The following is a 26,227-nucleotide window of genomic DNA, read 5'->3' as shown; positions in this document are numbered from 1 at the left end:
TTTTTCTCCATCCTTCTCCAAATAACTAACAGTTACTTCCCCTCGATCATCATCATCATCATCGCCTCCGTGAGTAAAGACTGTGGTTGACCCCGGTTTTGAGGTCGCTGCCAGCATTAGATCGGAGGTGATTCGCACTGTTGTCATCCTCTCATTGGTTCTCTCTCTTATTCTGTGGTTCACCTATCGATTCATCTTTGCATCTCGGCTGCATCCCTGCGCCACTCGCGGGGATGTCTCAACACACCGATATTGCACGATCCGCCATCATGACGTGCGCGTCGGCCCCCGATCACCAACATGCCGGTGCTCCAGGAAAACCAAATGGATCCGTTTCTCACTCGGGAACTGGGAAGGACGCTAATCTTATGCCTCCCCCCAAATCACTGGTCGGACGAGCGCTAGGCAACGAACTGCATTCCGATTCCCACAGGGGATCGCAGGTGCCCAAGGATGGTGTCGGGTTTGCCCTAACAGACACTCCGATTTCTACCGCACCCTCGTCTCCACCTTTGTATGTTCTCCCGCCTTTTCCTTGCTCCTGTTGGTCCGTTTCTTTTTCGTCTGCTGTCTAGATCTGTTTCGGGGCGTTTTGCTTCGAATTCTAGATCGTGAAAGCCCGTTTTTCTTTTCTTTTCTTTTCTTTTAGGATTTTAGTTTATTATGTATTCCCCCGGAATGATCGACGGCTGTCAATGCGGGTTATATTGGCTCGGCTGATGACCCGGTCTTCCCCGCGCGTTTGCTTCATACTTCCTTTTCTCCGAGTTCATCCTCTCTTATCTTGGTTCTGGGATTGGGCCATGTGTCTATCTTCCCGAAAGTCGTCTCCTTATTTGTCGCAGCTGTTTCTGGACACTGTCAGGAACAGAGTTTGTGGCGTTGCAAGCTAACCAGCTATCCACTTTACAGTACTGCCAATACTACTCCGTCGACCCCGGGTCGAATTCGTGCCACTACCCTCGATATTCCAGGTCTCACCAAGTCGAAGGTCTCTCCCGATGGACGTATTGCTCAACGTGATGTGGGCTCGAAACTGGTTATTGTCATGGTCGGCCTCCCTGCTCGGGGAAAGAGTTATGTCACGAAGAAGCTGGCCCGTTACCTTAATTGGCTGCAGCACGATACCGAGATCTTCAACGTAGGAGAACGTCGTCGTGTGGCCGCCGGAAAGTCTCCAGCTACCGATGGAAGACGTCCGAGTCACAGAGCCAGTACCATTCATAGCGAGCTCGTTGACTCCGTGCGTCGACTCAGTGTCAGCGTTGGCACCATGAATCAGCCGTCGAGGAAGAGTGACCTTAGGGCCGAAGCAGCTGCGAATGCCTCCGAGGTCGCTGTGACCTCGCCCCCTGAAGTTGAAGGCAACGTCCCGCCTTTCGATGGCAGCCTCCCGCCTCCTGCGGTCCCTACCAAGATTCTGGTCAACGGAAAGGAAGAGGATCCTTCCGAGAGCACTATCGTCCCACCGATGAATGCGTCTCCGGCCGAACAGAATGCCATACGCGAGGCATCTCCCGAGCCCATCGACCAGTCAGCCAATTTTTTCGACCCTAAGAATCAGCTGGCCGTGAAGCTGCGAGAGCAGGTGGCTTTGGACACATTGGATGAACTTCTGGATTACATCCTCGATGAGGGCGGCAGTGTCGGCATTCTGGACGCCACCAACAGCACCATGGAGCGCCGCAAAGCAATCGTCGATCATATCCGCAACCGCGCGGGTCCTGAGCTCAACATCCTGTTCCTTGAAAGCAGCTGCGTGGACGCGGAATTGCTGGAAGCCAACATGCGTCTGAAGCTGTCGGGCCCCGATTACAAGGATCAGGACCCTGTCAAGTCCCTCGAAGACTTCAAACGACGTGTGGCGCTCTATGAGAAGTCCTATGTTCCTCTCGGCGAGTACGAAGAGAAGCACAGCATGGCGTACATCCAGATGATTGATGTTGGACGCAAGATCGTCTCTCATCAGACGCATGGCTTCCTTTCATCGCAGGTCGTCTATTATTTGCTCAACTTTAACCTCTCCCCGCGTCAAATCTGGATTACCAGACACGGTGAAAGCAAGGACAACCAGCTGGGCCGCATTGGTGGTGACTCCGAATTGAGTGAGAATGGCCATCGCTATGCAAAGGCGCTGAACCGTTTCATCGACCATCAGAAGCAGCAGTGGGAGTTGGTTCAGAGACAGAAGGAAATGCTGCAGCGTTTGCCCCCTCGTGCTGGCGATAGCACTCCTCCCAACCCATCGTACATCCCCCGCGACCGGCCTCGCAACTTCTGTGTTTGGTCGTCGATGATGCAACGTTCCGTGCAAACCGTCGACTACTTCAATGAAGATGAGTATGATGTCAAGCAAATGAAGATGCTTGATGAGCTCTATGCTGGCCAGATGGAAGGCATGACTTACGATGAAATCCGCGAAAAGTTCCCTCACGAGTACGCAGCGCGTCGGAAGGACAAGCTCTACTACCGCTACCCCGGCCCTGGAGGCGAAGGGTATCTGGATGTGATCAACCGGCTTCGCGCCGTGATCATTGAGGTGGAGCGGACGACCGACCATGTGCTGCTGGTCACTCACCGGTCGGTCGCCCGCGTCCTGCTGGCGTACTTCCGTGGCCTGAAGCGCGATGAGGTTGCTTCTTTGGATGTGCCTCTGGGGATGCTTTACATGTTGGAGCCTAAGCCGTACGGTGTTGAATTCAAGGCGTACCGTTACAATCCCGATACGGACTGGTTTGACTACATCCCCGACTTTAAGTTGCAGCAGACTTCCCAGTACTAGACTCCGCTATTTCTACTGGCACCGTGCCACGACACCATGGCTGGTCTAGCGAAATCCGTGACATCTCTGCTGCTCACCTTACAGACAGATGCCTTCTACGAGCAATGACTCTTGACGACGTTTCTTTCTCCAACCTTGCTTTATGCTTCTCTTCTGCTTTTACTCGGTGTTATGGAGCCTTACGCTGGACTGGTTGCCAGCTGTTGCTTCCCCCATTCCCTTTCGCATACGTGTATTATCCCGGGAGACGTCCAGTTGCGTATTCACTGGGTCTTGGCTTTAGCGTGCATTTGCTTACTCCGGCGCCGGAAGGGATGCCTTGTCTCCTCTTTCTGAAATTCATCCGGGGATATTACTTGCTCGCATTTGTCAAGTCGGGCGTTTGGGGATTTTCTCTGGGGTTGCAAATTCTCCTCCCCCACTGCAAAGACTTATGGTTGTGAATTATTGGAGGACTTAATGGGCAAAAGAATGGGCTGTCTTATAAGACTAGACTCCACTACGTTACACTTCTTCTCTGCTTGTGTTACATATTTGCTGCCTCCATAGAGCAATGTAATTTGCATGGGATCAACAGTACCTGTAGATTGCCTTATTATACATACCCATTTGATATCGTAACCCCAATTTTTAAGTACTCTTCTTCACCTGCTCAAACACCTCCAAAAAGGTCTCCGGCTCATCCGCCCCCTCTACAGCATACTGTCCCTGAACCATATAGTACGGCACGCCCGTCACCAACTGCCTTCTCGCCTTCTCCGCCTCCAAATCAACCTCCTTCCCTCCCTCCTCCCCATCCAACAACCTCTCAACCTCACTTCTCTCCAATCCTGCCCCAATTCCCGCCTGCACCAACACCTCCCGCTCCGTCACATTCTTCTCCTCTTCAAAATACGCCCGGAACAACTCCTCCGCCACCCTCGTCTGCAGGCCCCCAATCACATTCTCTTCTTTCTTCTCTTCTACATCCTTCTTCTCCTTCTCCTTCTGCCCCGCATACCACATCAACCGATGCGAGTCCCGCGTATTCCCCGTCCTCCCGCCAAAACTGAACTTGATCCCTTCGCTCTGGCCCACGGCACCCAGTCGATCGAAGATGGCAAGTGCGCGGTCAGCGCCGAACTTCGACTTGTAGTATTCGGTCTTGTCCAGACCGGGGAAACTCGGCGAGTTCGGGTTCAGGTAGAAGGCGTGCCAGGTTAGGGTGAATGTGTCTGCGGGATGGGTGGCTTTGTGGGTTGTGATGGCGCGCGTGAGGCGGCGGTAGCCGACGTAGCACCACTTGTTTGATTCTGTTAGTAGATGTTGGTATAGTGGGATGGACCGGGGAGTAATGGGAGGTTTGGGGATTAGGGTAGGTACCGGGCAGACGGTGTCGGAGATGATTTGGATGTTGAAGTTGGTCATTGTGTATATCCCACTATATACGTTAATCGTGTATTGGAATAGATAGAAGATAAATTGTGAAGATGGATGTAATTGTATAGTTATCTAGTAACTAGTTAGTAGTTAAGTTATTCGCAATGGATTTGTCAGCAGATTAGCAAATTGTGGGGGAGATGCAACCACATGGACTGCGATGGAAACAGTCATTGGTGATCTGCTTGTAGATCCGAGATTCCGATCCATCTGTTTACAAAGTAGCAGATGGATTGAGGCTGGTCTTCATCTGACCAGTTGATAAGATCGCGTGGAGGAGTGCAGTTGAGTAATAGTACTAGTAATAATGCTGCGGCTGATCCTCCCTCTTGTTCTTCTCCCCATATGACATCATCTCACCGATTTTATTGACCGACGGAAATCCACAGGAGATGGTTGACAGACTGAAATACTAGTATTCTCCTGTAGAGGACGAATGGGTGTGGAGTCTCTTTCAATAGAGAGCACAACAGGGTTGTTACAACAATATTATATCACGGTGAGGCGCTACTGCCACAGCATCCACCGCCGGCGTTTTCGCTCATGCTCACACCCTGCCGCCTACCTGTAATAGTTAGGGTTGGACATAGTGTGGGCAGAAAGGATACCGCCTTTCGGATCAGGAGGTTTGAAGTTACTACTAGATGGAAATAGCAAGCGGTAGACTGACTATCTGCCAGTGTTTGAAAATAGGCCTTACCTTTTGAGGTAGGAGGCAAAGGGTATGGCATGTACAAAGATCGGGTCGTGGATAACTATACAAAGTACTGTTTCTGGACAGCTTACAGGTCGATTAACCCGAGAGTAGACATAATGGCCTTTATTATCTGGCCAGCGCTATAATCGGGTGGATGGCCAATGGCAACTGGCTGTCTAAATCACAGTACTTATGAGGTTTAGGGTGAGGTTGTCCTCTCGTGGTTCGGTGATAGCGTCATCGGGCAATGTAGATCCAATTTATCAATGTAATTTGAGCTAAATGCTACACTCAGGACTTTGTAATATGATATTACTGAGTTAGTCTTAGAATATCGTTCAGTACACTGTGGGTGTTGCCTATGTAAGAGACATGTATATAACGCAAGGCATAGAGAACCTAGGACTACACGACTAGAAACAAGCATGGTAAAAAGGATACCGCAAAGGCATCAAGTCTACCGCACCAGCTTGCCCAGAAGCGTCTCACACAACGCCGTCAGAGTCCTAGCACCCACGATCTCAAGCGCGCTAACCTCGATCTCCAACTGCTGACGGACCCAGTTCCTCAACTCCACTGCGACCAGCGAGTCAACTCCGTAGTTGCTCAGCGGTCGAGTCGGGTCCAACGGTTCCCCGACACCCAAACTGCGCATGAGGACAGGATTCACCAGCCCCACGGCGGCAGCGAGTAAAATGGCATAGTCAGTGTCGCCCGATGAGGCCTTCTTTAGGAGCGCCAGCTTGGATTTAGATTCGGCGTCGACGCCGCCGGCGGTCTTGGCTGTATTATGACCTGCCAGGGCGCTGAACCGATGCACGGGTTCGAAGGGAGTCTCGCCGGGCACAATCGCTGTGACGAGTTGTCCGGTGTGGGATGGGTTGAGACGGTGTGTCTGCTGGAGGATACTGATGCGCAGAATCTGATGCAGTAGGGCCTCGTGGATGGGGGTCCAGCCGCGATTTTCGAAGACACGATTGAGCATTGTACCTTGCTCGTCGTTGGCGAGGTAGCCGACATCGTCGATGGGACCGAGATTGATCGAGCAGGCTGGAAGGCCCTGCTGCAGGCGGTACGCGGCGAAGGAGTCGAGGAAGGCGTTGCCCGCCGCATAGTTAGCTTGTCCGAGCTGTCCTACTAAGCCACTCACGCTGGAGAGGAGGGTAAAGAAATCTAATGAGGTCGATAGCTCGAGCGACGCGTGATGCAGGTTCCAAGTTCCGGCAACCTTGGGTGTGATAGGTTGTCGGAACTCGTCAGGCGTCATATTCGAAAACATGCTGTCGCGGAGGACCATTGCGCCTTGAATCACGCCGATGACGGGCAACGAGGCGGTGGTAAAGGCACGGCGGACGTCCTCAAGGGACGTGATATCCCCTGTTACCTGATCGACATGGCATCCCAGGCACTGGCAGTCGTAGATGATCTTCTGCGATCGCGGGTCCTCGTACCCACTGCGACAGATGACCACCAGATTCTTCGCTCCATGCCGCGCCAGGTAAACTGCAATGCTTCCACAAAGGCCCTTGAGTCCACCGGCAATGAGGTATGAGCCGTCTGGGCGCAGGCGGAAGACAGGTCCTGCTGGCCGAAAGGGTAGGGGCACGGACTTGCTCTCCTCGAAGGAGAGAACTACTTTGCCGATGTGCTTTCCTCGCTGCATGTACCTGAATGCGTCCACAGTCTCGGTAAAGGGGAAGGTCGCGCCGATGTACAGTGGTCTAATATGGCGTTGTCTCACGAGGTCCATGATGTAGACTCCCGTTTGATAGGTGGTCTCATCACTGATGCTCTTTCGCGAGAGATCCAAGGCACGGTAAGAGCAGTTGCGGTCAAAGGGCTCCATGGAGAGACTGTTTCGATCGAGCATGTCCTTCTTTCCGATCTCAACGAGAGTGCCGTTCTCGGCGATACATCTCCAGCTCTCGTGCAACATGTCTCCGGTCAGGGAGTTGAGACAGACATCGACCCCTCGGCCATTGGTCGCCCGCATCAATTCTTTCGCGAAGGCCGTGCTGCGAGAGGAGAACATGCGGTCTCGCCGCACTCCGTAATTCTCAGCTAAGAAGTCTCGTTTCGCATCCGTGCCTACTGTTACGAAGATCTCTGCCCCGAGATAGTGACAGAGCTCGATGGCAGCCAGGCCGACTCCACCCGATGCGGAATGGATCAGGACAGACTGTCCCTTTTGAAGGTTGGCCAACGTGACGAGGCCGTAGACTGCTGTGTGCACTGCAATCCCAAGGGTTGTACCAGCTTCGAACGAGATCCATTCGGGCAACGGGTGAACAGCATGCCAGCGGTTTCTCACCCTATTGGCAAAACAGCCTCCGTCTCGTCGGACCATGAGCACTCGGTCTCCGGGTTGAACAGTAGACACAGCGTCTCCAATGGCTGTGACGATTCCAGTACACTCTAAACCAAACAGGTGCTCATTGGCCGGCACGAATCCCATTGCGTTGGCCAGGTCCTTGAAATTCATCCCTGCGGCGTGGACCTCGATCTCGACCTCGTCATCTGCGAGCTTCGGCAGATCCGGGATCTCCTTGTATATAAGTGTATCCAATGTACCAGGTCGTTCACTGATCAATCGAATGAGGGAATTGTGATCGTGGATGATGTCCTCGCGAATAGGTAGTCCCCCTCCTGCTTCTCCGTCTTCACTTTCCTTCTGGGCCTGATTGAGCACAGCATCTGCGACCACTCTACTGACATGGTACATCCCATCGCGCTCCACAAACTCACTATCAGCGTCCTGGAGGCTAGCGACAGATGTGATATGGCGAAGAGCCGTGTCAATCGCCTCCAAGCTGCTGGAACTGGTCGGAGATTCGACATCCAGACACAAGAGCAGGTTGGAAGAATATTCTGCCCGAAGTGAGCGGGCAGCCCCAAACATGAGGCCTTGCTCTGGATGAGTGACTTGCATCTGAGACCTGTATGCTGTAAGAAACTCTGTAAAGAAGCGTCAATAACAATATAGTCTCGAGACTTACCCTCTAGTGACCCACACCACACGGCACTGCTTCTCTAGCAGACCTCGTAGCGCAGTGAACTGCTGATCTGTTAAGGCGGAGAGAATCGGGTGTTCCATCTCTTCTATCAGCACGACCGTGCTGTCCGGGAGGACTTCTTCAAATGGTAGACTGTGCTGCGATACGGTCCATCCCTTCTTTTCAAGAACATCTTGAACTGCATTTGTGGAGGGGACTGGACCGCCAAAATGAAGCAAGTGCACCTTTGTACTGTCTCTGTTGTGAAATTCCGTCTCTAGGTCTTTCTCCCTCAGTCTTCCAACATAGAGCAGATTGAGGACGCCACCCCTGGAGGTCTGGATGAGATTAACAGTGTCGAGACCAGTCGAGCTGGAAGAGTCACCTGGTGTAGTACCACTAGTCAGCTTTCTTCGACTGCCATATACTTACTAGGCCGTTATGTAAGATACATACCATTCAAGAATGGGAGCCCTACTACCCTCACCACAACCAAATATCCATTCACTGTCACGATCTCTCGTGCCTGCCGGATGATTTGCTCAACTTCATGCGCCCCTTCGTCGACCTTCAAGATAATAAAGTCGTACTTCCCATCGGTATCGTCAAAAAGCCCATGATCTGCATCCACCACCTGCACAGCAACACGCGGTTCCGCCGCGTACTTCTCATGGGCCACCAGCCCGGCTTGCTGGGATGGCGCCAAGTAGCGGTAGCTACACCCTTGGACAATATGACCCACCTTGGAGCGGATATGGTCGAGGTACAGGGACTCTCCAGCTGCTGGGCCGTCGCGTGCCGCCACCTCCAGCACTTTGGCCGATGGGCGTTTGTGGGCTATCAGTGACAGCAGCTTGGCCAACTGCGTCAAGGCTGCCGCGGCAGCATCTCCATCGCCCTCGCCATTGCTGTTTCGTGATGGCACCGCTCGCTGTAGTATATGCGCCATCTGGGGGGAGGTGAGGAAGTCAATGTCTGGGTTCCAAACAACCTCCGTGAATGCATGAGGTCGGTCAACACTCGCATTTATCGCGTGATATCGCAGTCCCTCGAGGTGGAAGACGAGCTCATTGCTTCCCTGAGCGATCGTTCTGATGTCACTGACATAACGTTTATTGTCATCTGGACGGCCAACACCACTCCATACGGCCTCCGAGGCTACAATCGCTTCATCGCCAGATGCAACCGTGTGCGGGAATATCACGAGATCATCAATGAGTGCAGGAGGCATGAGGGTGTTGATGGCAGAGTGATGACCACGGTTAAGGGCGACAGTAGCAATCTGTAAGCAGCCGTCGATTGCGGCGGGGTGCATTGCATATTGGCTCTGCGGGTAACGAGATTCGGGTGCTTGCAGTCGTACCAGCGCCCGGCACTGACGCGAGTCTGCCTTGGCCTCAACTTGCTGGCAGGGCTGGAAGGCAGGGCCGAAGTGGTAGCCAACCCGACGCATGGCCTTGTACCATACGGCGCCTGGTACCGGGTGTTGCAAAGGTGCAACATCTGACGCATTGACAAGTGGTCGAGGAAGACTTTGATTAGCAACGCCTACAAGGCCTCGGCAGTGTTCTTCAATTGAGCCATCCTTCGTGATCGTGCTGACCGTAAACTCGTGCCATGACTCCTTAGTGCTGGAGCACGGTTGCAACGACAGTAGGATCTTGGTACCGCTGCTTTTTGTGTCCAGTGTGAGCATTCGGGGGAATGTCACGTTGCGCAGTTTGAAAGGAAGTTCAGAGATGGAAGTCCCCTCGGGGATCTGGCCCGTTGCATACGTCTTCTGGTAGATGGCTTCGATGGCCATAGCAATGTAGCCCGCCGCCGGGAAGATGACGCTGTCTCCGAGAAGATGGTCGCGCAGCCAAGTGATGTCGCTTAGCCGCAACACATTCTTCCATGTTGGATTAGTCCATGGGCTGCCGAGGATTTTGCTGCCAAGGAGGTCATGATAGGGGAACTTGCGGAAGCGCCAGTCTTGACTGGATTCGCTCTCGTGCCAGTATTTCACGGAGTGGTTCCACTGGTAGTTGGGCAGGTCCGACACAAACACAGGATGAGTGTCGCCTCCATCATCGTTGAATGCTGTCAGGGAAATGGGGTAGCCCATGGTGAATAGCGTCCCGGCTGCATGTAGCAAGGCTGAGATCGCGTTAGGGCCGCGCTTCCAGGCCGCGCCATACTTAACTGATGAGGAGGCGGCGTTTTTGGTCTGGTTTATTGGTCCGGACAGTGCGTCACTTGGCCCAATTTCGAAAAGGCAATCCACAGCCTCTGGTCCCGTTATCAGCTCATGTGCCGCCTGGCTAAAGAGCACAGGCGAAACCATGTTGGCAACCCAGTAGGCAGGCCCTGGTGGGGTTTCGAGTGCCTTGCCGGTGGTCGACGACACCATCAGTGATTGCTTGTTGTTCTTACTCTGCTTTGGCCACTCGACATGTTGCCTCAACAGATCTTCATATCGCCCAGCGACGGGCTTCATATGGTGGGAATGATATGCTGCATCCACACGAAGTAGTCGTGCGAAGTACCCATCATTTTTGACACGTTCTTCTATGGGAACAAGCTCCGATTTAGTGCCTGAGAGGGTGACGCTCTGCGGGCTGTTAATGCAGGCAATCTCAACAGTAGTGCCCTCCAAGTATGGTAAGACCTGGTCGGGTCCAAGACCGACAGCCATCATCCCGACAGGTGCCTGGTAAACGGCTTCGGATGTAGCTTTACCCCGATAATACGCTATCAAGATAGCCTGCTCGGGGGTGATGTAGCCTGCCGCGACAGCTGCTGCAATCTCCCCGGATGAATGCCCGATGACTGCTTGAGGCACCACACCGGAAGCCTGAAATATAGCTAGCAGTGCCAGTTGAAGTGCCGTGACAAGCGGCTGAGATAGTTCCGGACGTTGGACCTGAGCACCGTCGGCCGTCAATTCTTCGTAGAGCGACCAAGATGGCGGATCATGAGCGTCTTGTAGTATTCCATCCAACTGCTGGATCGTATGCGCGGCCAGGGGGAATGTTTCAACGAGCCCTCTCCCCATTGTTGGCCATTGGGCGCCCTGCCCTGTAAAGACGAAGCCAACCTTGGGCTTCTGCTCGGATATATGCCCTTGATTTAGTGTGGCAAGGTCTAGAGTGGTGCTGCTCGTGATTGTAAAGGAGCGATGATAGTGGCGAGATCTCCGTTCGCTCAAAGTATACGCAAGATCACGAAGAGAGGCTTTGACAGCCGGATCGGACAGGTGACGATCCAATGCAGCGGCTTGGGCGTCTAGTGCCTTTTCATCGTTTGCGGAAAAGACTAGAAGATAAGGTCGTGTCGCTGATTCGTCCGCAAATAAATCATCTGTCTCCTCGTTTACATAAGAAGAGACATGATGGTGACCGAGGTCCTTAGCCTCATCGACGATGACATGGGCATTCGAGCCACCATACCCAAACGAGTTGATGCTGGCTCTCCGGAAGGGAACCTCCGGCCAGGTAGTGGGTGTCCGCGAAGTATACAACCGCAATGCTGCGAAATCAATTTTGGGACTAGGATCGATAAACGTCGGATTCCCTGGGATGACTCCGTGCTCCAGGCTGAGTACAGTCTTCAGCAGTCCGGATAGACCGGCCGCCGGCTCCGAGTGACCAATATTACTTTTCACCGAGCCAATTCGCAAAGGGCGATCGGGTGCTCGAAATGGCGTGAAGACAGTGGCAACCCCGTTCGCCTCTAGAGAATCACCCGCTCTTGTCCCAGTGCCGTGGAATTCAACGTAGCTCGTCAGCGAGAGGTCAGCTATGCCAGCATTCTTATAAGCCTGTCGTATAGCAGCCGACTGTGCTTCGGGATTGGGGCTCGCGATGCCAGCTGTCCAGCCATCGCTGTTGGTAGCAGTTCCACGAATGATGGCACGAATAGGATCTTTCTCCTTAATGGCATCACTCAGACGCTTTAAGTACACCATGTTAACTGCCTCGGCCTTGATGTATCCGTCTGCTTTGGAGTCGAACGTGTGGCAACGCCCGGATAACGACGCGGCGCCATTCGCGCCCATGTAATGATCCATGACATGCTCGGGGCTGCAGTATAGATTGGCGCCTGCAACAATCGCCGAGTCTATCTCTTTGGACTGAAGATATCTCATAGCGAGGTCAATCCCGATAAGAGCCCCGGAGCAGGCAGTGTCGATTGTCATACTAACGGGTACTTTAGTAGCGGCCTACATAGTGGTAGTTAAAGCAATCAACGCACCTTGGCCCTTTGATATTGAGGAAGTGACTGAGACGGTTGCTGAGCATGGCTCTACCAACCCCAACAACAGTGGCCGATGCACGGTTCTCCGGGTCTCGCGCCTGCATGTCGCCATAATCACTGGCGAACGAGCTAACAAAGCAGCCAACCGACGCCCCATCGAGTTGTTCCAGAGTGACGCCTGCGTTTTCGAGGCCCTCATAGACAACTTCTAGCAATTGACGCTGCTGCGGATCCATAGAGGTTGCCTCTATTCCGGAAAGGTGAAAGAACTGGGCATCGATATCGCGGGGGTCAACATCCTGTAGGAACATTCCACCTGGGGAAGCCATAGTCTGCGGCTTTAGTGAACCATCGTAATGGGTGTTCAGGGAGTACCGAGTGCCTGGGGGCGTGTTAATCGCAATTCGCCCCTGCTCGAGGAATTTCCAGAAGGCTCGCGGGGTGTGACATGTATCCGGTAGCCTGCAGGCCATGCTAACCACAGCCACAGGCTCTTGGATGTAGGGACTGCTGCTGTTGGGAAACTCCACGTGAAGATCTTGGCTCGGAGCGTGGTTTGTGCCACTGACTCCATTGAGTTTGGGATGTTCATTCATGTTACCGTTCATGTTACCGTTTGTGAAGTCGGACATTTTGCCAACTGTACTGCAGACCAGAATAAGTAGAAGTTGAATAGAGTTATAATACCAGTATTACCCTCGCTACATATAGTGGAACTCGGCCATGCCATCTCGATGCTCTCCCTGGCCATTGTTGGCATCCATGTAGTATCCAACGTTCCATCTCTCTACACTAGGACGTCCTATCAGGTGGGCGCAAGCCCCAACGCATTCTGGACCGTGAGTGATCAAAGTAGCGCATCCTATGGCATAATGCTCTCCTGTCGCAAAGTCCGAGCTATTCAATATCCGATATACAATATCCTGGCCTCCCCCGCAATAATGGGGGCCAGACAAGGGGTATAACCTGTTGAGAGCAAGCCACATGTATGGAAATCAAACCGTATTGATTGCACTACTTCCAGAGTATATCATGGAGCCAGACGAAGGTACGGAGAATGTACCGAAAGTGTAAGGGCTAGCGCAAGTGCTGTAAGACTAATCCACTAGTATATTTTGCAATCAGATGACGTGTCCTCCAGCTGATGTTATACGGAAACTTGATTCCATGCTGATCCTGCTCAATCTCATCTAAGATTCTGATAAGAGAAACCTCCCACCAAAGAACTGGCTCCCTACTGCCGTGATAACTGCCGCCGGATACGGGAGTTATAAAGGATAGATTCAAAGCTTCACTCTGTGGATGCACAGAGTCTCTATCATATATATAAGAATACAACTCAAGCAACTGTTACTTCGTAAAGTTATAATCGGATGTTGGGATACATATCTTTCCGTCGCCTGGCTGACTAGACGCGATATCAATTGTATTTGGTCTAGCGGTTAGTGCTTCGACATTGAATCATACGATGAGTTATACTACGCGTAGATAACATCAGCACTAGTATTGATCGACAACTAACTAGTCAACTATTCGCTACATTTTTGTGTTTCATATCTATCTTGCCAAGGGCCTGGTTCCCCAGACAGCCCTACCCATGTGGCAACTCCCGGTCCCGTGACATTCCTAGTATGCACGCATCTCGATCAGGAAACCATTGCTGATTGCAGATTGCAACAATCAGCAATAAACCAGGCGCCAGTGCTCCAACAGAACAGATTATCGTGATTAGTAGTGAATGCTAGATACCTATCTTAGGATGGATATCTTAGATTTCCTACTCCTCTTGTAAGTATCAGGATAATATAATAATGTCTGCTGTATTGTACCTCAACCTACTAGAGCTTCAGGACTTATCATATATAATCACAATACCAAGTTGACCAACTCCAATGTCTGAATATCTGGCATAGAGTCATGTAATCCCCGACGTTGCCGATTATCATATTGTTCTCAAAAGCTCCGACATGGAGTAGCCATGAGCACGCGAGCCACACACTGCTGAGGAGTTTCAAAAGAGTCTACTAGTATGTAATAGGCCAATAGCAATAGCTACATGCAGTAAGACCTTGTTTACACTAATTGATGTGCTCAGCACTAACTCTCGGCCCTAGCTAAACCCCACGCATGGCGTGCCGTGAGGGTTGACCCGCTGATATAAGATAAGATTCCACTTAAAGATCGGGTGGCTTCGGCTGGCTTCCGATGGGGATTTGTAAGGCAATCATCAACAAGAGATGCCAAGTAGTATACTAATATAGTATGATCTGAGTCAACCAAACGTCGGACCTTGCGTCCCACCTATCAGACCCCTGGTTCCAACACTTGCAACAAGCACTCTGCTTACGTGTATGTCAGGAAGCAATTCAACTTAATCCAGAAATGGCATCTGCTCTTGTGACCGGCCGATCCAGTCCATGCTGACGACACTCGAAGGAATGGTGGCACCCACAAGCTGAGAATTGAAATTTACAGTACGAACAATTGCAACTAGTAACCAAATATGCAAATACCTTGTGCCGCAGCTGAGCCCAGAGCCTCTCGCAGACATTTCCTCCAGATGTATAGAGAGCAGTGGGAGACAAGTTATCCATCTCGCTCCTCTCCGTTCTACCACGTATAGCCTCTCACAAGATGCCTTCCCACCAAAACATCGAGTTCCGCACCCTCGACAACACAATCCTTCGAGGATATCTTTTCCCTGCTGACAAGCGAGGACCAGGAATCATCATGACTCCCGGCGTACGTACGATCAACAACTCCCCCCACCCTCCAAATGACTCAATTCATCCTAATGGAATATCCAAGTTCAACGCAACCAAAGAGATGCTCGGCCTCCCAACAACAGCAGCATCATTTCAACGCGCCGGCATCACTGCCCTAATCTACGACCCTCGTGGCGTCGGTCTCAGCGACGGCAGCCCCCGCAACGACATCAACCCCTTCCAATGCGTCGACGACCTCTCCGACGCTCTCACCTTCCTCCTCTCCCACCCAAACATCGACCGCTCCCAAGGTGTAGGCCTCTGGGGCATGTCACTCGGCGCAAGCATTGCTCTCGTGAGTTCGGCCCTGGACCCACGCGCACGCTTCACCGTCGCAGTGTGTCCCGTCGTCGGCGCCACGCAGAACCTGCCAAAACTCTCTGCCGTACTCGCCAAAGCCGCGCAGGACCGCGAGTCCCGCCTCAAAGGCAACGATCCTTTCTACGTCCCCATGCTCACGAAAACGGGCGAGAACCCAGCGGGATTTAACCTGGGCTTTGAGCGCGAGGTCGCCATCAGGCTGCTCAATACGCAAGACGTAAATGACCCGCTCAGGGCCGAGCTGGCGCCCAACCACGTTAACCGTACGACCGTGGGCACGTATCGGAATATGCTGCTTTGGGAGCCAAGCCATATGTGGAAGTATCTCAAGAGCCCCGTGCTTTTTGTTCTGGCTGAACAGGATGCGGTTGTGGGCACGGAGACGCAGAAGAGGCATTTTGAAACTTTGATGTCGGCGGATAAAGAATTGTATGTACAGCAGGGCGCGGTTCACATGGATATTCTGGAGGGGGCGCATCAGGGGAATGTCAACCAGGTGCAGACCGAGTGGGTGCAGCGCCTTTTGAATCTGGAAGGGAAGAAGTGATCTCGATAATCAGGGTTTTTATTTTTATATTTATTTTACTTTATTTTATTTATTTATTTATTTATTATTTTTTTCTTTGGTATCGACGCCGGGGATAAGTCTGTGAGATATATAGGTTGACTACCTCAACTTGGAAACTGCAACATCTTCTAGAGGATATAATAGAAGTAGAATCTATCACAAATGATGTTCCAACGTCTTACACTATCACTACAACCACCCTACACTGCAATTCCAAACCACAATGCCATGCCCAAAAGCCCATTAACGAGCAACTGGTGAAACCCAGCCCAAAGCGCAACATTGACATACTTCGGTGCGAGCACCGTCCACAGGACACCATCATCGCGCCACCAAAGACATGACGCCATGACGGCGAGAGCACTGACTGCCGAATAGAGTGCTTGGTAGGTAAAATACTCCAGAAAACATTGCACCCTTGAGTCACGAGTTTTAGAGGCGGTTGCTTCGCTTAGGAGCCGCAGCCCAGCAAGCGACCACCATACCGGACCAAGCCAGTTACTCAGAATGGTCTGTAGCGAGACGAGAATAACATTCAGCATGCTGTCAGTATGCGAGATGCCGTTGTACCCGTTCATCATATCTAATGAGGCGAGGGAGTTGCTGCGGCCGCCAGAGAAGAAGGCGCTTTGGGTGAGGAGGAGGACCGTGAGGGATACTGTGGAGACATCTGTTTGGACTTTGGAAGATGCCAACACTGAGATATTACGCAGGGTCAGTAACTCCGAAGCAGGAAGATAAGTTGAGAAAACTTACGGAGCCAGTGCAATTGCAGGTCGAAGATTAGGAAGAGAATGAGACTCTTTGGTCGTGCTTGTGCGCGCAGATATACATTTCCGAGCTCGACAATTCCAACAAGAACAGCTAAGAGCAGCAGATATCATTAGCAATAAGCCAACCTCTTACTTGGTAAACAGACCAACCTCTACTAGTCGCTTGGCTCACGGTGGTAGTCCCCGCACGACGGCGGACAAGCAAGACAATGCATAGAGCCAGTAGCCCACTCCACAATGACCAAAGAGCCTGATTTCCAACATCCTCGGTAAAGGTTGACTGGAGCCATGGAGGCAGAAACTCCAAGAGCTCTGGGTTGAAGGTATGTGTCGAGCATATCTTGAAAAACACCGTCAAGCCGCACACCAAGCACGCACCGAATATTGAGGCGTATCTTCCAACCCCGACGGCGACGCCGATAGCTTCGGATAACGTTCGCACTGCCAGTACATGCGCACCCGCTGCCAGAATCCAGAGCCATACTGGACTGTTATCGAGGAAGCGATGCAGGTATTTGCCGGCTCCCCAAGGAGTTTCCCCAGCTGGATTCAAGCTTTGGCCGACAATGTGAAGAAGAGGCACAAAAATTGCGCCGGCCTTGCTTGTCGCTGTTGGTAACCTAGATATTGGTTAGAAAGATTTATCACGGTTAAGCGGGATAGCATAGCTGGTTAGTCATACCATCTGAGAGCCAAATATACAAACCATGCTAGAGATGTCCAATACCAAAAAAGGTGCTCCCCTTCCACTAGGCGACTAGAGAACATTGTGATGCCATGGAAAAGTACGACGGCTCCGGACATTAACCGATGAAGATTACTCTGCTCGCTTTTCCGAACGCCCAATGTTGAAAGCAGAGAGATGACCACCAGAACCAAAAGGCCTATGCCTGTGGCCATGCGACGCATGTTGAGATTATTGTGTGTCACGCCAAGAGCTTGCTGGGCGTCAAAGCAGATCTGTTCCACGTTACTTAAACATCCACGTGTGCTGCTCATGGCCGAATTGACTTACCTCCTGTAGCAAGCGGGCTACATTGTGCATATTGGAATCCTCACTCTGCACTGTCGCAGAGCCTTCGGCATTCAGCCGTTCCCATAGGCACAGAACATGACAGGCTCTATCGGAACCGCAATGGCAGTTACTGTCGCACAGTTCCAGACGCATCGAAGCCCCCAATCTATTCTTTAAAGACAGAAGGTTGACCATCTGTCGCGCATTGCGCATCAGGACTCGCACCTGTTGACTGACTTCCGGGAAAAGTGCGAGCAACTGCTTGATAACGACTCCCGCACTTCCGGTGGGGATTGAGAAGCCCAGGAGTGCTCCCAACGTGGGGACAATGTCGACTTGGTCAACAACAGAATAGTAGGTAAACTCTGAATGGTGCAGCAGCGGACTCGTAAATGTGTTGCCAAGAGTTTTGAGCTTGGGCGAGATGAAGAGCAGCGCAGAAGCAACCTCGGCTGGTGTATCACCCCCGTGGTTGCCGTTGTCCGTCATCCCATGGTCGCCAGCTAGGACAAACAGAGTGTTGGCATGACTGGGCAGATCCTCCAGTGCGTTGTAAATCCGGCGGACCACATCGTCCATTTCGACTTGCTTTGCTCTCACGATCGAGCTGTAGACTTGAGGTCAGCAGATAATCATAAACGGTAGCATATATAATAGTGAGTATCAGCATACCTCCCGGCCCCCCCAAAGTGAGCTGCATTATCGAGGCCGAGGTAATGCAGAACCAACCCCTTCCAGTCATCTTTGTCGAGTTCGGATATTAATCCCTTCGTAACGTTGCTATCGACCTCACTGAAATTCTATTGTGACGGGCAGATTGTTAATATATTTACCATCGAGTCTCCATTCAACGGATGCGAGCTCACCGGTAAATAGAACGAGTCCACGGTCTCATACCGGTCCCATATCTCCGGGTACAGCATACACCACATGTCGATGCCATAATAGACCATCTTCTTTTCCGGCGCACACTCCGCCTTGAAGCGAGACAGCCATGTATCCTCTCCGACGAGCCGCCTCGCATCGGCGGAGTGCATGACATTGAGCCATGCATCGAGGAAAGATTGCCCGCTTCCCTGGGTCATGGCTTTGATACGTGACAGAGTTAGGGTTGGCGGGGCAGCGAGTGCAGTGAATGGAATTGCGGATCCGGATCTTATGAGACTGTACGAGTGTCAGAGAAATGATTGGTGTTATGGAGACGCAACTTACCTCTGTGTAAAGCCGAAGCCCGAGTCCTCCCCGTAGACAAAGTCACTATGTATGAATATAATGTTAGCCGGCCTTAGCTCCCACGGCACAGATGAAGGACTAATGGAGGTATCGCACCTGCGTAGCGCATCAATAACCATAAAGACGACTTTGTCAAAGGGCGCAGGTGGCTGAGAATAACCTCCCTCCTCTCCAGCTCCTTGCAACCCAGTCTGCTCAAGGTCATCTTCAAATGGCAGCTTCTGAGGGGGACTGAAGTACCCGGCCATGAAAATTACAACGCTCAGAACAATGCCGACGTTCGAAAAAAGTAGAATCATCTTTGCTCGCTTGAAAGCAACCATTTTGCACAGCTAGGTGTGATGTTCCCTCAAGCTCCCTTTTGAGATAGCAATGTACGTTGGCACATAGCATCATCCCGGGGCTTCAGCTCCAAAACCATATTTACATATGTAGCAAAAGGCGCAAGCTCCGGGCTTCTGAAAAATACTAGTCCTTGGTAATACTGTGCCGAAGTGCCCGTTTTGTCTCCGGACGACTCCGCCCCAAGCGCTGCAGATCCTTGTAAGCCCCAAATATGTCTCACTTCGGCACACATGGAAGTTTACCTAGTTAGGTAAATGCAAGGTATAACAGCTGTTGTAATTCAGACCTACTCCTGTAAGATCTGATACCTTCCAGCCAGTCATGTAAATTTGTGAGTGTTGGGGAGGAGTTGCCTGCAAGTTAGGGTAAGATAGGTGACGGCGGTGCATTGCATGATGCATCAAAGTGACGCGATAAGCACCCGATATTGATTAGTCTACAGTGCGTATTTGCGGCGTAAGCTGTGTGTCTCGACTGGCAGCAAATTTCATTTTGCAAAAGAAGGCCATGCAAGTATAATACAGCTTTTGCTTTACTCACTGCCAGCAGCCGATGCTCAATGATGCAGTGGATGTCTCGTCCATTGTTCTCCTGCGTGTCCTCGAAATTATTGCGCGCGAGCGGAAAACTTTGCGAGGTTCGATCAAACAGACAGATCATAATCCCTGGATCATGCTGGCCCCTCATGTTTGGCTTTTTGGGGCTCTCTGGTTTCTGGTGTATTTCCTTGGGCAACGCGTCTACCAATGGAATCGTTTGCGGCACATTGCAGGACCCCCAGGAACCGGGTGGACAAAGTTGTGGTTGGTAAGACAGGCTTGGTCTGGCAGGCTCTGTGACAGCCTCTACAATGCTTGTAGAGAATATGGTGAGAACAGCCTCCTGTCCTGCGAATATTTTACACTGACTGATGTCCTTTGCCAGGTCCCCTCGTCCGAATCGGCCCAAAGTGGGTGCTGTGCGGTGATCCCGCTGAGATCCGCCGAATATGGGGGATCAACTCTGGCTATCACCGCTCAGATTGGTACAAGGCTGTCCGTCTGAACAGCGAGGTGAACAACGTCTTGTCGGTCATTGATAACAAGGAGCACCACCGGCTCCGAAGCCACCTTATGCCAGGGTACGGAGGCAAGGGGATCACAAATGAGGAACAGCTTGTCGACGAACAGATCGAAAATCTCATAGCACTAATCAAGCAGCGATATATCTCTACCCAAGCAGCCTTGCGACCATGCGATCTAGCTCGAACGATGCAGTATTTGACACAAGATGTCATCACGGCCGTCGGATTTGGAAAACCAGCGGGCTACTTGGAGGCGAATAGTGACATACATGGGATCCTAGAAACGTCTGAGAATCTCCATAGACCCGTCCATATGGTTACCCTGCTTCCAACTCTCAGAAAAATTTTGGAAAGTCGTCTGCTGAAACCGTTTCATCCCAAGCCCCATGACCGCAGCGGAGTTGGCCGATTCCTCGGCTATATCAAGGACCTTGTTGACGAGCGATACGATGACTCAAAAACCAATCACACTGATATCCTCCAATCCTTCGTCAAGTCTGGTTTGAGCAGGCCCCAAGTCGAGTCCGAAGCTCTTGTGACTGTCTTTGGCGGAACAGACACCACATCTACTGCCCTGAGGAATATTATTTTCTATCTGTCGACCAATCCTCGAGCATACCACGCGCTTCAATCTGAGATTGACGGTGCTGTAAAGACCGTCACATGCCCAGTGATCAGAGACGCCGAGGCCAAAGCCCTTCCCTACCTCCAGGCATGCATCAAAGAAGGTTTACGGATATTCCCCCCCAGTATGGGTCTTATGGGTAAGGTGTGTCCGCGCGATGATACTATCTGTGGCTTCAGGGTCCCTGCAAATACCCAAGTTGCTTGGTCGGCGCTGGCCATTATGAGGAATAGAGACATTTTCGGAGATGATGCAGATGTATATGAGCCGCAACGCTGGATTGACGCACCAGTGGAAAAGAAAAAGGACATGGATGCCTCGTACGGACTGGTATTTGCGACTGGAACAAGGTGGGAGTGTTTGGGGAAGCGGCTTGCGTACATAGAGCTGGGAAAGACGATTTTCGAGGTAGGTGCCATCTCCTAGATACTCCGATTCCTCGCTCTAATTGATTCTTTCACAGCTCTTTCGGCGGTTTGATTTTGCCATGGTCGATCCAGTTGAGCCTTTTCGGTGGGCTAACCATGGGCTGACAGCGCATTTCGGTATGAAAGTGAGGATTACGTGGCGGGGAGCACAGGAAGATGTGGGAGTATCTGGACCGTAGAATGATATAAGTAGCAAGATTCTTACCCTAATATGATTGGGAATGTCCTATTTGGGATTAAATCATACATGTTATTAGTACTGCTTTCATTGTAAACACAGCCAGGTCAGGTGACAGGACCGGGGGGGTAATCCCTCTTTATAAAACGTCCTCTCCTCCATCTGCTTTCCCCTCCTCCCTTGAATCCCCCATCTGGTGGTGATTTTCCTCTCCACTTCTCCCTGACAATGTCCAAGGCTCGAGGACTTGCTAGAGTTTCCTCAACGTCTAATTCCCGCACTGATGCGACTGGCAGCACTCTTGATAATGCCACTCCCGCGCCCGCACCCTCCCCATCCAGGGAGCCTGGGGCGCGTCTCACCACCACCACAATTGCGTGGACTATGATGTCGCTTTGTTTGTCTGTGCTCCTCTCCGCTCTTGACTTAACAATTGTTACTCCTGCAATTCCTGCTATAGTTGGCACGTTCAAATCTTCGGCCAGCTATATTTGGGTGGGAAGTGCTTACACCCTGGCCTACGCAGCCATTACGCCAGTATGGGGCTCGGTCTCCGACATCTGGGGCCGAAAACCCATTATGCTCATTGCAGTGGCCGTTTTTCTCATCGGCAGTCTTGTCTGTGCCCTTGCACCGCATATGGATGCTCTGATCGCGGGACGGGCGATTCAGGGATTAGGCGGCTCCGGAATGGGGATCATGGTCAATATTGTTGTCAGTGATATGTTTTCACTACGAGATCGGGGGTTGTACCTCGCAATCACTTCGCTCGTTTGGGCAGTTGGCAGTGCCATAGGGCCTGTTCTGGGTGGCGTTTTTACGTCGAGGCTCACCTGGAGATGGTGTTTTTGGATTAACTGTAAGACATTTTCATCTAACCTGACAGCCCTTAGCTTACATTCTCGACTGTATAGTACCAGTCGGTGCCGTCTCCTTCCTGGTCTTGCTCTTCTTTATGAGAGTTCCGAGCCCTCGAACACCCATTGCCGCCGGCCTAAAAGTCATTGACTGGGCAGGCAGTCTTTTGATCATAGGCGGCTCTTTGATGGTCCTCCTTGCCCTTGACTTTGGCGACGTCGTCTACTCCTGGTCTTCTGCAACCGTCATCTGTCTTTTGGTTTTCGGAACAGCAGTGATGGCGCTGTTCGTGGTTAACGAATGGAAAATTGCCAAGAACCCAATTATTCCAGTTTGGCTGTTCACCTCGCCGACCAAGATAGCGCCTTACGTTGTCTTCGCGTGTAATTCATACGTGTTTATTGGACAAGCATATTACCTGCCCTTATATGCGCAGTCCGTCCTGGCCGCAAGCGCGCTAAGATCAGGCCTCTACCTTCTACCACTAATTGTCTCATGTTCCCTGGCCGCGGCCGCAGCCGGGATCTTCATGCAGCAAACCGGGAAATATCTCCCGGTGATGTATATTGCCCAGGGCTTTTTGGTCCTCGGCTCCGGCCTACTAATTAGTCTTGATTTTGAAGCTAATATAACCAAACTAGTCATCTTCCAGATCCTAGTCGGTATCGGTGTAGGCATGAACATTGAAGCGCCGATTCTCGCTGCTCAGGCGGCAACCAGTATCCGGGATACAGCAGCTGTCACTGCGACAATGGGGTTTGTCCGGTCTCTCTCTACGGCTATTTCGGTTGTTGTCGGGGGTGTTGTGTTTCAGAATGAGATGAATGCGAAAAACGAGGGGTTAGCAAGCCAGCTGGGTTCCAACTCTACTTTGGCCAGCGAATTCAATGGCGACAATGCCGCTTCGAGTGTGGAGGAGATTAGCACTCTTGGACTAGATGCAGTTCAAGAGGCCTTGGTTAGGAAGACGTACTTTGAGGCGTTGAGAATGGTGTGGGTCATGGTAGGTCATTGCGATATATCAACACGTCGCATTGCTCTGTGCTAATGTTATGCCCTGTGTGCTATTAGTATGTGGCATTTGCTGGACTGGCTACCGTCCTTAACTTGTTCGTGCGAGCGCATAAGCTTCGGACTGAGAATGAGGGCGCCGTGCTGGGGGCCGACCGGTCAAGGCAACAGGGGAGCCCTGCTGCTGGGGCTGCCGAATTGGAGTTGCGGAATGAGCGAGAGGATTAACGTTGGCTGTGGTGTTGACATACAAACCCAAGGGTAACTGGGTCGAAGTCCTCGGTTGCAGCTACGCAGGCATTCTACATAGCCTAACCTGGGATTGGTTACGTCCTCATCATGCAGCTGCAGTCATTACAGGTTTATTATGGTCTTATGGACCAGATCCAGTGCATGTAAGGCATATGTGGTAGATTTAGACTTGATTGTCTTATAGATTTGTATGCGAGATGCTTTGAAAAAGTAAACGAAAGGACAAAGGTGTGGTCTTATGAATCAAGTCCGCAGGCTTCCTAACTCCGATGAATAAGCTGGCATCCTTCTAGCCAGTCTAAAACAACTTTCTGGGCTTAAAGTGCGGCATATTGTGTCGGAAGCCGAGCAGGAGCACATGATGAATCTAATAGTAAGCATGGGACCGATGCTAGTGAGCATCCAGAAACACAGAACATCATGTTATTGGCGGAGAAGCCTGCGGACAGCTTCCGTGTGAACAGCTAGGTCTACAGAATGGTGTCATCTACATAGAATGTCTTATTAATCAGTAGAAGTACAGTACTAGCAATCCCTCAGTGGTTGATGGTAGAAAGGCACTGTTGCTCAAACTATATACTGAAGGCCTTTAGTCGGAACAGGTTCAGTAATGACCGACACACTATACATAGTATATACAGTCTATAGGGTTAGTGGTTATCTATTAGACTTACCTCACAAGCATGAATTACCGTAATATTGCCTTGAAAGTTCTGTCGACTTTTTGGCGAAAGACAGACGGGTTATATACTAATTGGGCGGCATACGGCGGTTAATAGCGGCTATCGGGCAAGTAGGCGGGAGCTATGAGGCGGCAGGTGACTTACTTAGTACTAAGGTTAATAGTATAGTTTATAAAAGCAGCAAAAACAACACGGGCGCGATCCTCGACGTCATAGGACAGGCGGTGGAAAGTGGCAGACCGACAGTTCAATAAAGCAACTGTTTCTGGCAGCACCCCGCTCACCACATGGCATCGAATAGTTATTATTTGTTACCTGTTGACTACTAGTACTCTTTGCATCTCACCCCTACCCTCCCAGATCTCAGGAACCAGAGCCAGTCTTGCCTTGCTGCCTCCTCTCCATGATCATTTCGTTCCTTCTTCGCTGCCATGATTCCATCTGGGCCTTTCTCCATGCCACTATCCTCAACATCCCTCCATCCCGACTATATATCTTCCCTACCTTGGCTGGTTCAGTCTGGTTCCTGACTCTGGCGTCTTTGCTTCTGACATGGCTGGCTCGTGGAATGCCCGTCTATCCAGGCCAAAGTAATCCTCATGTCGCGTGGGTGTTACTCTCTACCTCAATTACAAACTACATACTCGATGGATATTAATTTCGAGGATAGCTTCATCTCCGACATCGCCTCCTTCGAACTAAAACCCCTCTTTCTCATAGGTGCTTCTATGACCGCTGTGGGATTCATCTTCACGGTAGCTGCCGTGCACGTCATGCGCTACGAGCCCGGTTTCGCCTTGGTGAAATGTCCAGTTATCTCTGAAGAGACCTCGAACAACCAGGGGAACAGCAACACCTACACTCAAGCTAGCGACCACAACCACCGAAACGTCCATAACCACATAACCGGAGGCGGGCATAATGAGGGAGAAGAAGAAGATGATGATGATGATGAAGAAGACCAAGAAACAACCCGCACTCTCAAAGTCATCTCCCTGCTATCAATCCTCGCAGCCGGAACAGCCAGCACAGCGCTCATCCTCCTCGGGGTAATGGATACATTCCGCTATAAATTTGCCCATCACATCTTCCTTCGCATCTGCTTCGGATGTCTTGCTATACAGTCGGCCGGCACCGCGATTGTTTACTCGACGGAGGTCCTGAGTTTCGTGTCGTATCTGTACCATTGGGGGGTATGGGGTAACGATTGGGGGAGGAAGAGGAGTAATCGAGTTAGGATATTGTATGTGCACAATATCCCTTCTATTCTTCTGCACTACATCGCCAGATACACACATCGTTTCTAACACGCCGGAAATATATAGCGCATCCCTCTCCACCATCCTCATCCTAATACAACTCTTCCTTGGCGTGGCCTTTATCTCTCTCACCATTCCTGAGGACGCAAATGACTACAGAACAGCTGGTATCCTCGAGTGGATCATTGCGTTCCTGGGAACGATCTATCTGTGGCTCTTCTGTGGGTTCTTTGATCGGTAGGACTCCCCCATAAACATCATATTATCATCATCATCATCATCATCATTACTGACCGCCAGCAGAACCTCCTTCGAAGGCTACGTCCCCAGCATATTATATAACGCGACACCCCACGGCAAATTCCTCGGCCGTCCCGCAGTACCAGGGGTCGGAGTAGCCGAAGCTGAGTCTTCATATAACCCTGCTGATGATACTCTGGATGTGGATCCTGAGCGGGCGCCGTTGCTTCCTCAGTCTCAGTCTCAATCTCAGGGTGGGCTTGGGACGAGGTATACGTAATCATGTTTATGACAGTTATGTTTAGATATGATATACCATGATGTGATGCTCATGTAAGGCGTGGCGTTTGGTTGGTATGTGTATGCGTGTATATAATTCTCATGTTCAGCTGTATATATAACTTGTATGAAGAGAACTCGACGGTTTATTATGAGATCGTGGCTAAAATACTAATGCATGAAAGTAATAACTAAACCGAC

General features: G+C 51.2%; 7 protein-coding genes across 7 annotated transcripts; 4 read left to right on the top strand and 3 right to left on the bottom strand.

The window, feature by feature from the left end:
* Positions 1-233: 233 nt before the first annotated feature.
* BO83DRAFT_396294 (6-phosphofructo-2-kinase PFK26) lies at positions 234-2,782 on the top strand (the record flags this gene model as incomplete). Its single annotated transcript, XM_025533124.1, has 2 exons — positions 234-514; positions 913-2,782. 2 exons carry the CDS (start codon positions 234-236, stop codon positions 2,780-2,782), a joined length of 2,151 nt encoding a protein of 716 aa, XP_025390960.1.
* Positions 2,783-3,097: 315 nt separating this feature from the next.
* On the bottom strand, positions 3,098-4,371 carry BO83DRAFT_195932 (DsbA family oxidoreductase). Its single transcript, XM_025526596.1, has one exon. It carries the CDS (start codon positions 4,187-4,189, stop codon positions 3,413-3,415), a length of 777 nt encoding a protein of 258 aa, XP_025390959.1. The 5' UTR covers positions 4,190-4,371; the 3' UTR covers positions 3,098-3,412.
* Positions 4,372-5,270: 899 nt separating this feature from the next.
* On the bottom strand, positions 5,271-12,762 carry fma-PKS (polyketide synthase fmaB; the record flags this gene model as incomplete). The annotated part of the gene is made up of 4 exons (XM_025528284.1): positions 5,271-7,834; positions 7,895-8,276; positions 8,348-12,072; positions 12,128-12,762. The coding sequence occupies 4 exons, from the start codon at positions 12,760-12,762 to the stop codon at positions 5,356-5,358; spliced, it is 7,221 nt and encodes a 2,406-aa protein (XP_025390958.1). The 3' UTR covers positions 5,271-5,355.
* A 1,858-nt stretch (positions 12,763-14,620) lies between these two features.
* Positions 14,621-15,774, top strand: BO83DRAFT_331919 (alpha/beta hydrolase). The gene is made up of 2 exons (XM_025528283.1): positions 14,621-14,872; positions 14,939-15,774. The coding sequence occupies exons 1-2, from the start codon at positions 14,765-14,767 to the stop codon at positions 15,761-15,763; spliced, it is 933 nt and encodes a 310-aa protein (XP_025390957.1). The 5' UTR covers positions 14,621-14,764; the 3' UTR covers positions 15,764-15,774.
* A 102-nt stretch (positions 15,775-15,876) lies between these two features.
* Positions 15,877-19,128, bottom strand: BO83DRAFT_331915 (transferase; the record flags this gene model as incomplete). Its single annotated transcript, XM_025528282.1, has 9 exons — positions 15,877-16,481; positions 16,541-16,648; positions 16,708-17,177; positions 17,240-17,517; positions 17,573-18,179; positions 18,245-18,372; positions 18,439-18,736; positions 18,785-18,829; positions 18,902-19,128. 9 exons carry the CDS (start codon positions 19,126-19,128, stop codon positions 15,985-15,987), a joined length of 2,658 nt encoding a protein of 885 aa, XP_025390956.1. The 3' UTR covers positions 15,877-15,984.
* Positions 19,129-19,822: 694 nt separating this feature from the next.
* On the top strand, positions 19,823-23,541 carry BO83DRAFT_396289 (cytochrome P450; the record flags this gene model as incomplete). Its single annotated transcript, XM_025533123.1, has 6 exons — positions 19,823-20,018; positions 20,075-21,246; positions 21,302-21,391; positions 21,682-22,303; positions 22,359-23,305; positions 23,374-23,541. 6 exons carry the CDS (start codon positions 19,823-19,825, stop codon positions 23,539-23,541), a joined length of 3,195 nt encoding a protein of 1,064 aa, XP_025390955.1.
* Positions 23,542-24,465: 924 nt separating this feature from the next.
* BO83DRAFT_375750 (uncharacterized protein) lies at positions 24,466-26,207 on the top strand. The gene is made up of 4 exons (XM_025530539.1): positions 24,466-24,854; positions 24,919-25,491; positions 25,574-25,744; positions 25,811-26,207. The coding sequence occupies exons 1-4, from the start codon at positions 24,652-24,654 to the stop codon at positions 26,025-26,027; spliced, it is 1,164 nt and encodes a 387-aa protein (XP_025390954.1). The 5' UTR covers positions 24,466-24,651; the 3' UTR covers positions 26,028-26,207.
* The last annotated feature ends 20 nt before the right edge of the window (positions 26,208-26,227 follow it).

This window comes from Aspergillus eucalypticola, assembly GCF_003184535.1.
Source record: "Aspergillus eucalypticola CBS 122712 chromosome Unknown BO83scaffold_5, whole genome shotgun sequence".
NCBI lineage: Eukaryota > Fungi > Ascomycota > Eurotiomycetes > Eurotiales > Aspergillaceae > Aspergillus > Aspergillus eucalypticola.
This window is presented reverse-complemented; position numbering and strand designations above follow the sequence as displayed.

Coding starts and splice junctions, on each gene's coding strand:
- BO83DRAFT_195932 (XM_025526596.1), bottom strand. CDS start 4,189: ATGACCAACTTCAACATCCAAATCATCTCCGACACCGTCTGCCCGGTA.
- BO83DRAFT_331919 (XM_025528283.1), top strand. CDS start 14,765: ATGCCTTCCCACCAAAACATCGAGTTCCGCACCCTCGACAACACAATC. Junction 14,873..14,938: donor GAATCATCATGACTCCCGGC/GTACGTACGATC, acceptor GGAATATCCAAG/TTCAACGCAACCAAAGAGAT.
- BO83DRAFT_375750 (XM_025530539.1), top strand. CDS start 24,652: ATGATCATTTCGTTCCTTCTTCGCTGCCATGATTCCATCTGGGCCTTT. Junction 24,855..24,918: donor CAAAGTAATCCTCATGTCGC/GTGGGTGTTACT, acceptor TTTCGAGGATAG/CTTCATCTCCGACATCGCCT. Junction 25,492..25,573: donor AGTAATCGAGTTAGGATATT/GTATGTGCACAA, acceptor GGAAATATATAG/CGCATCCCTCTCCACCATCC.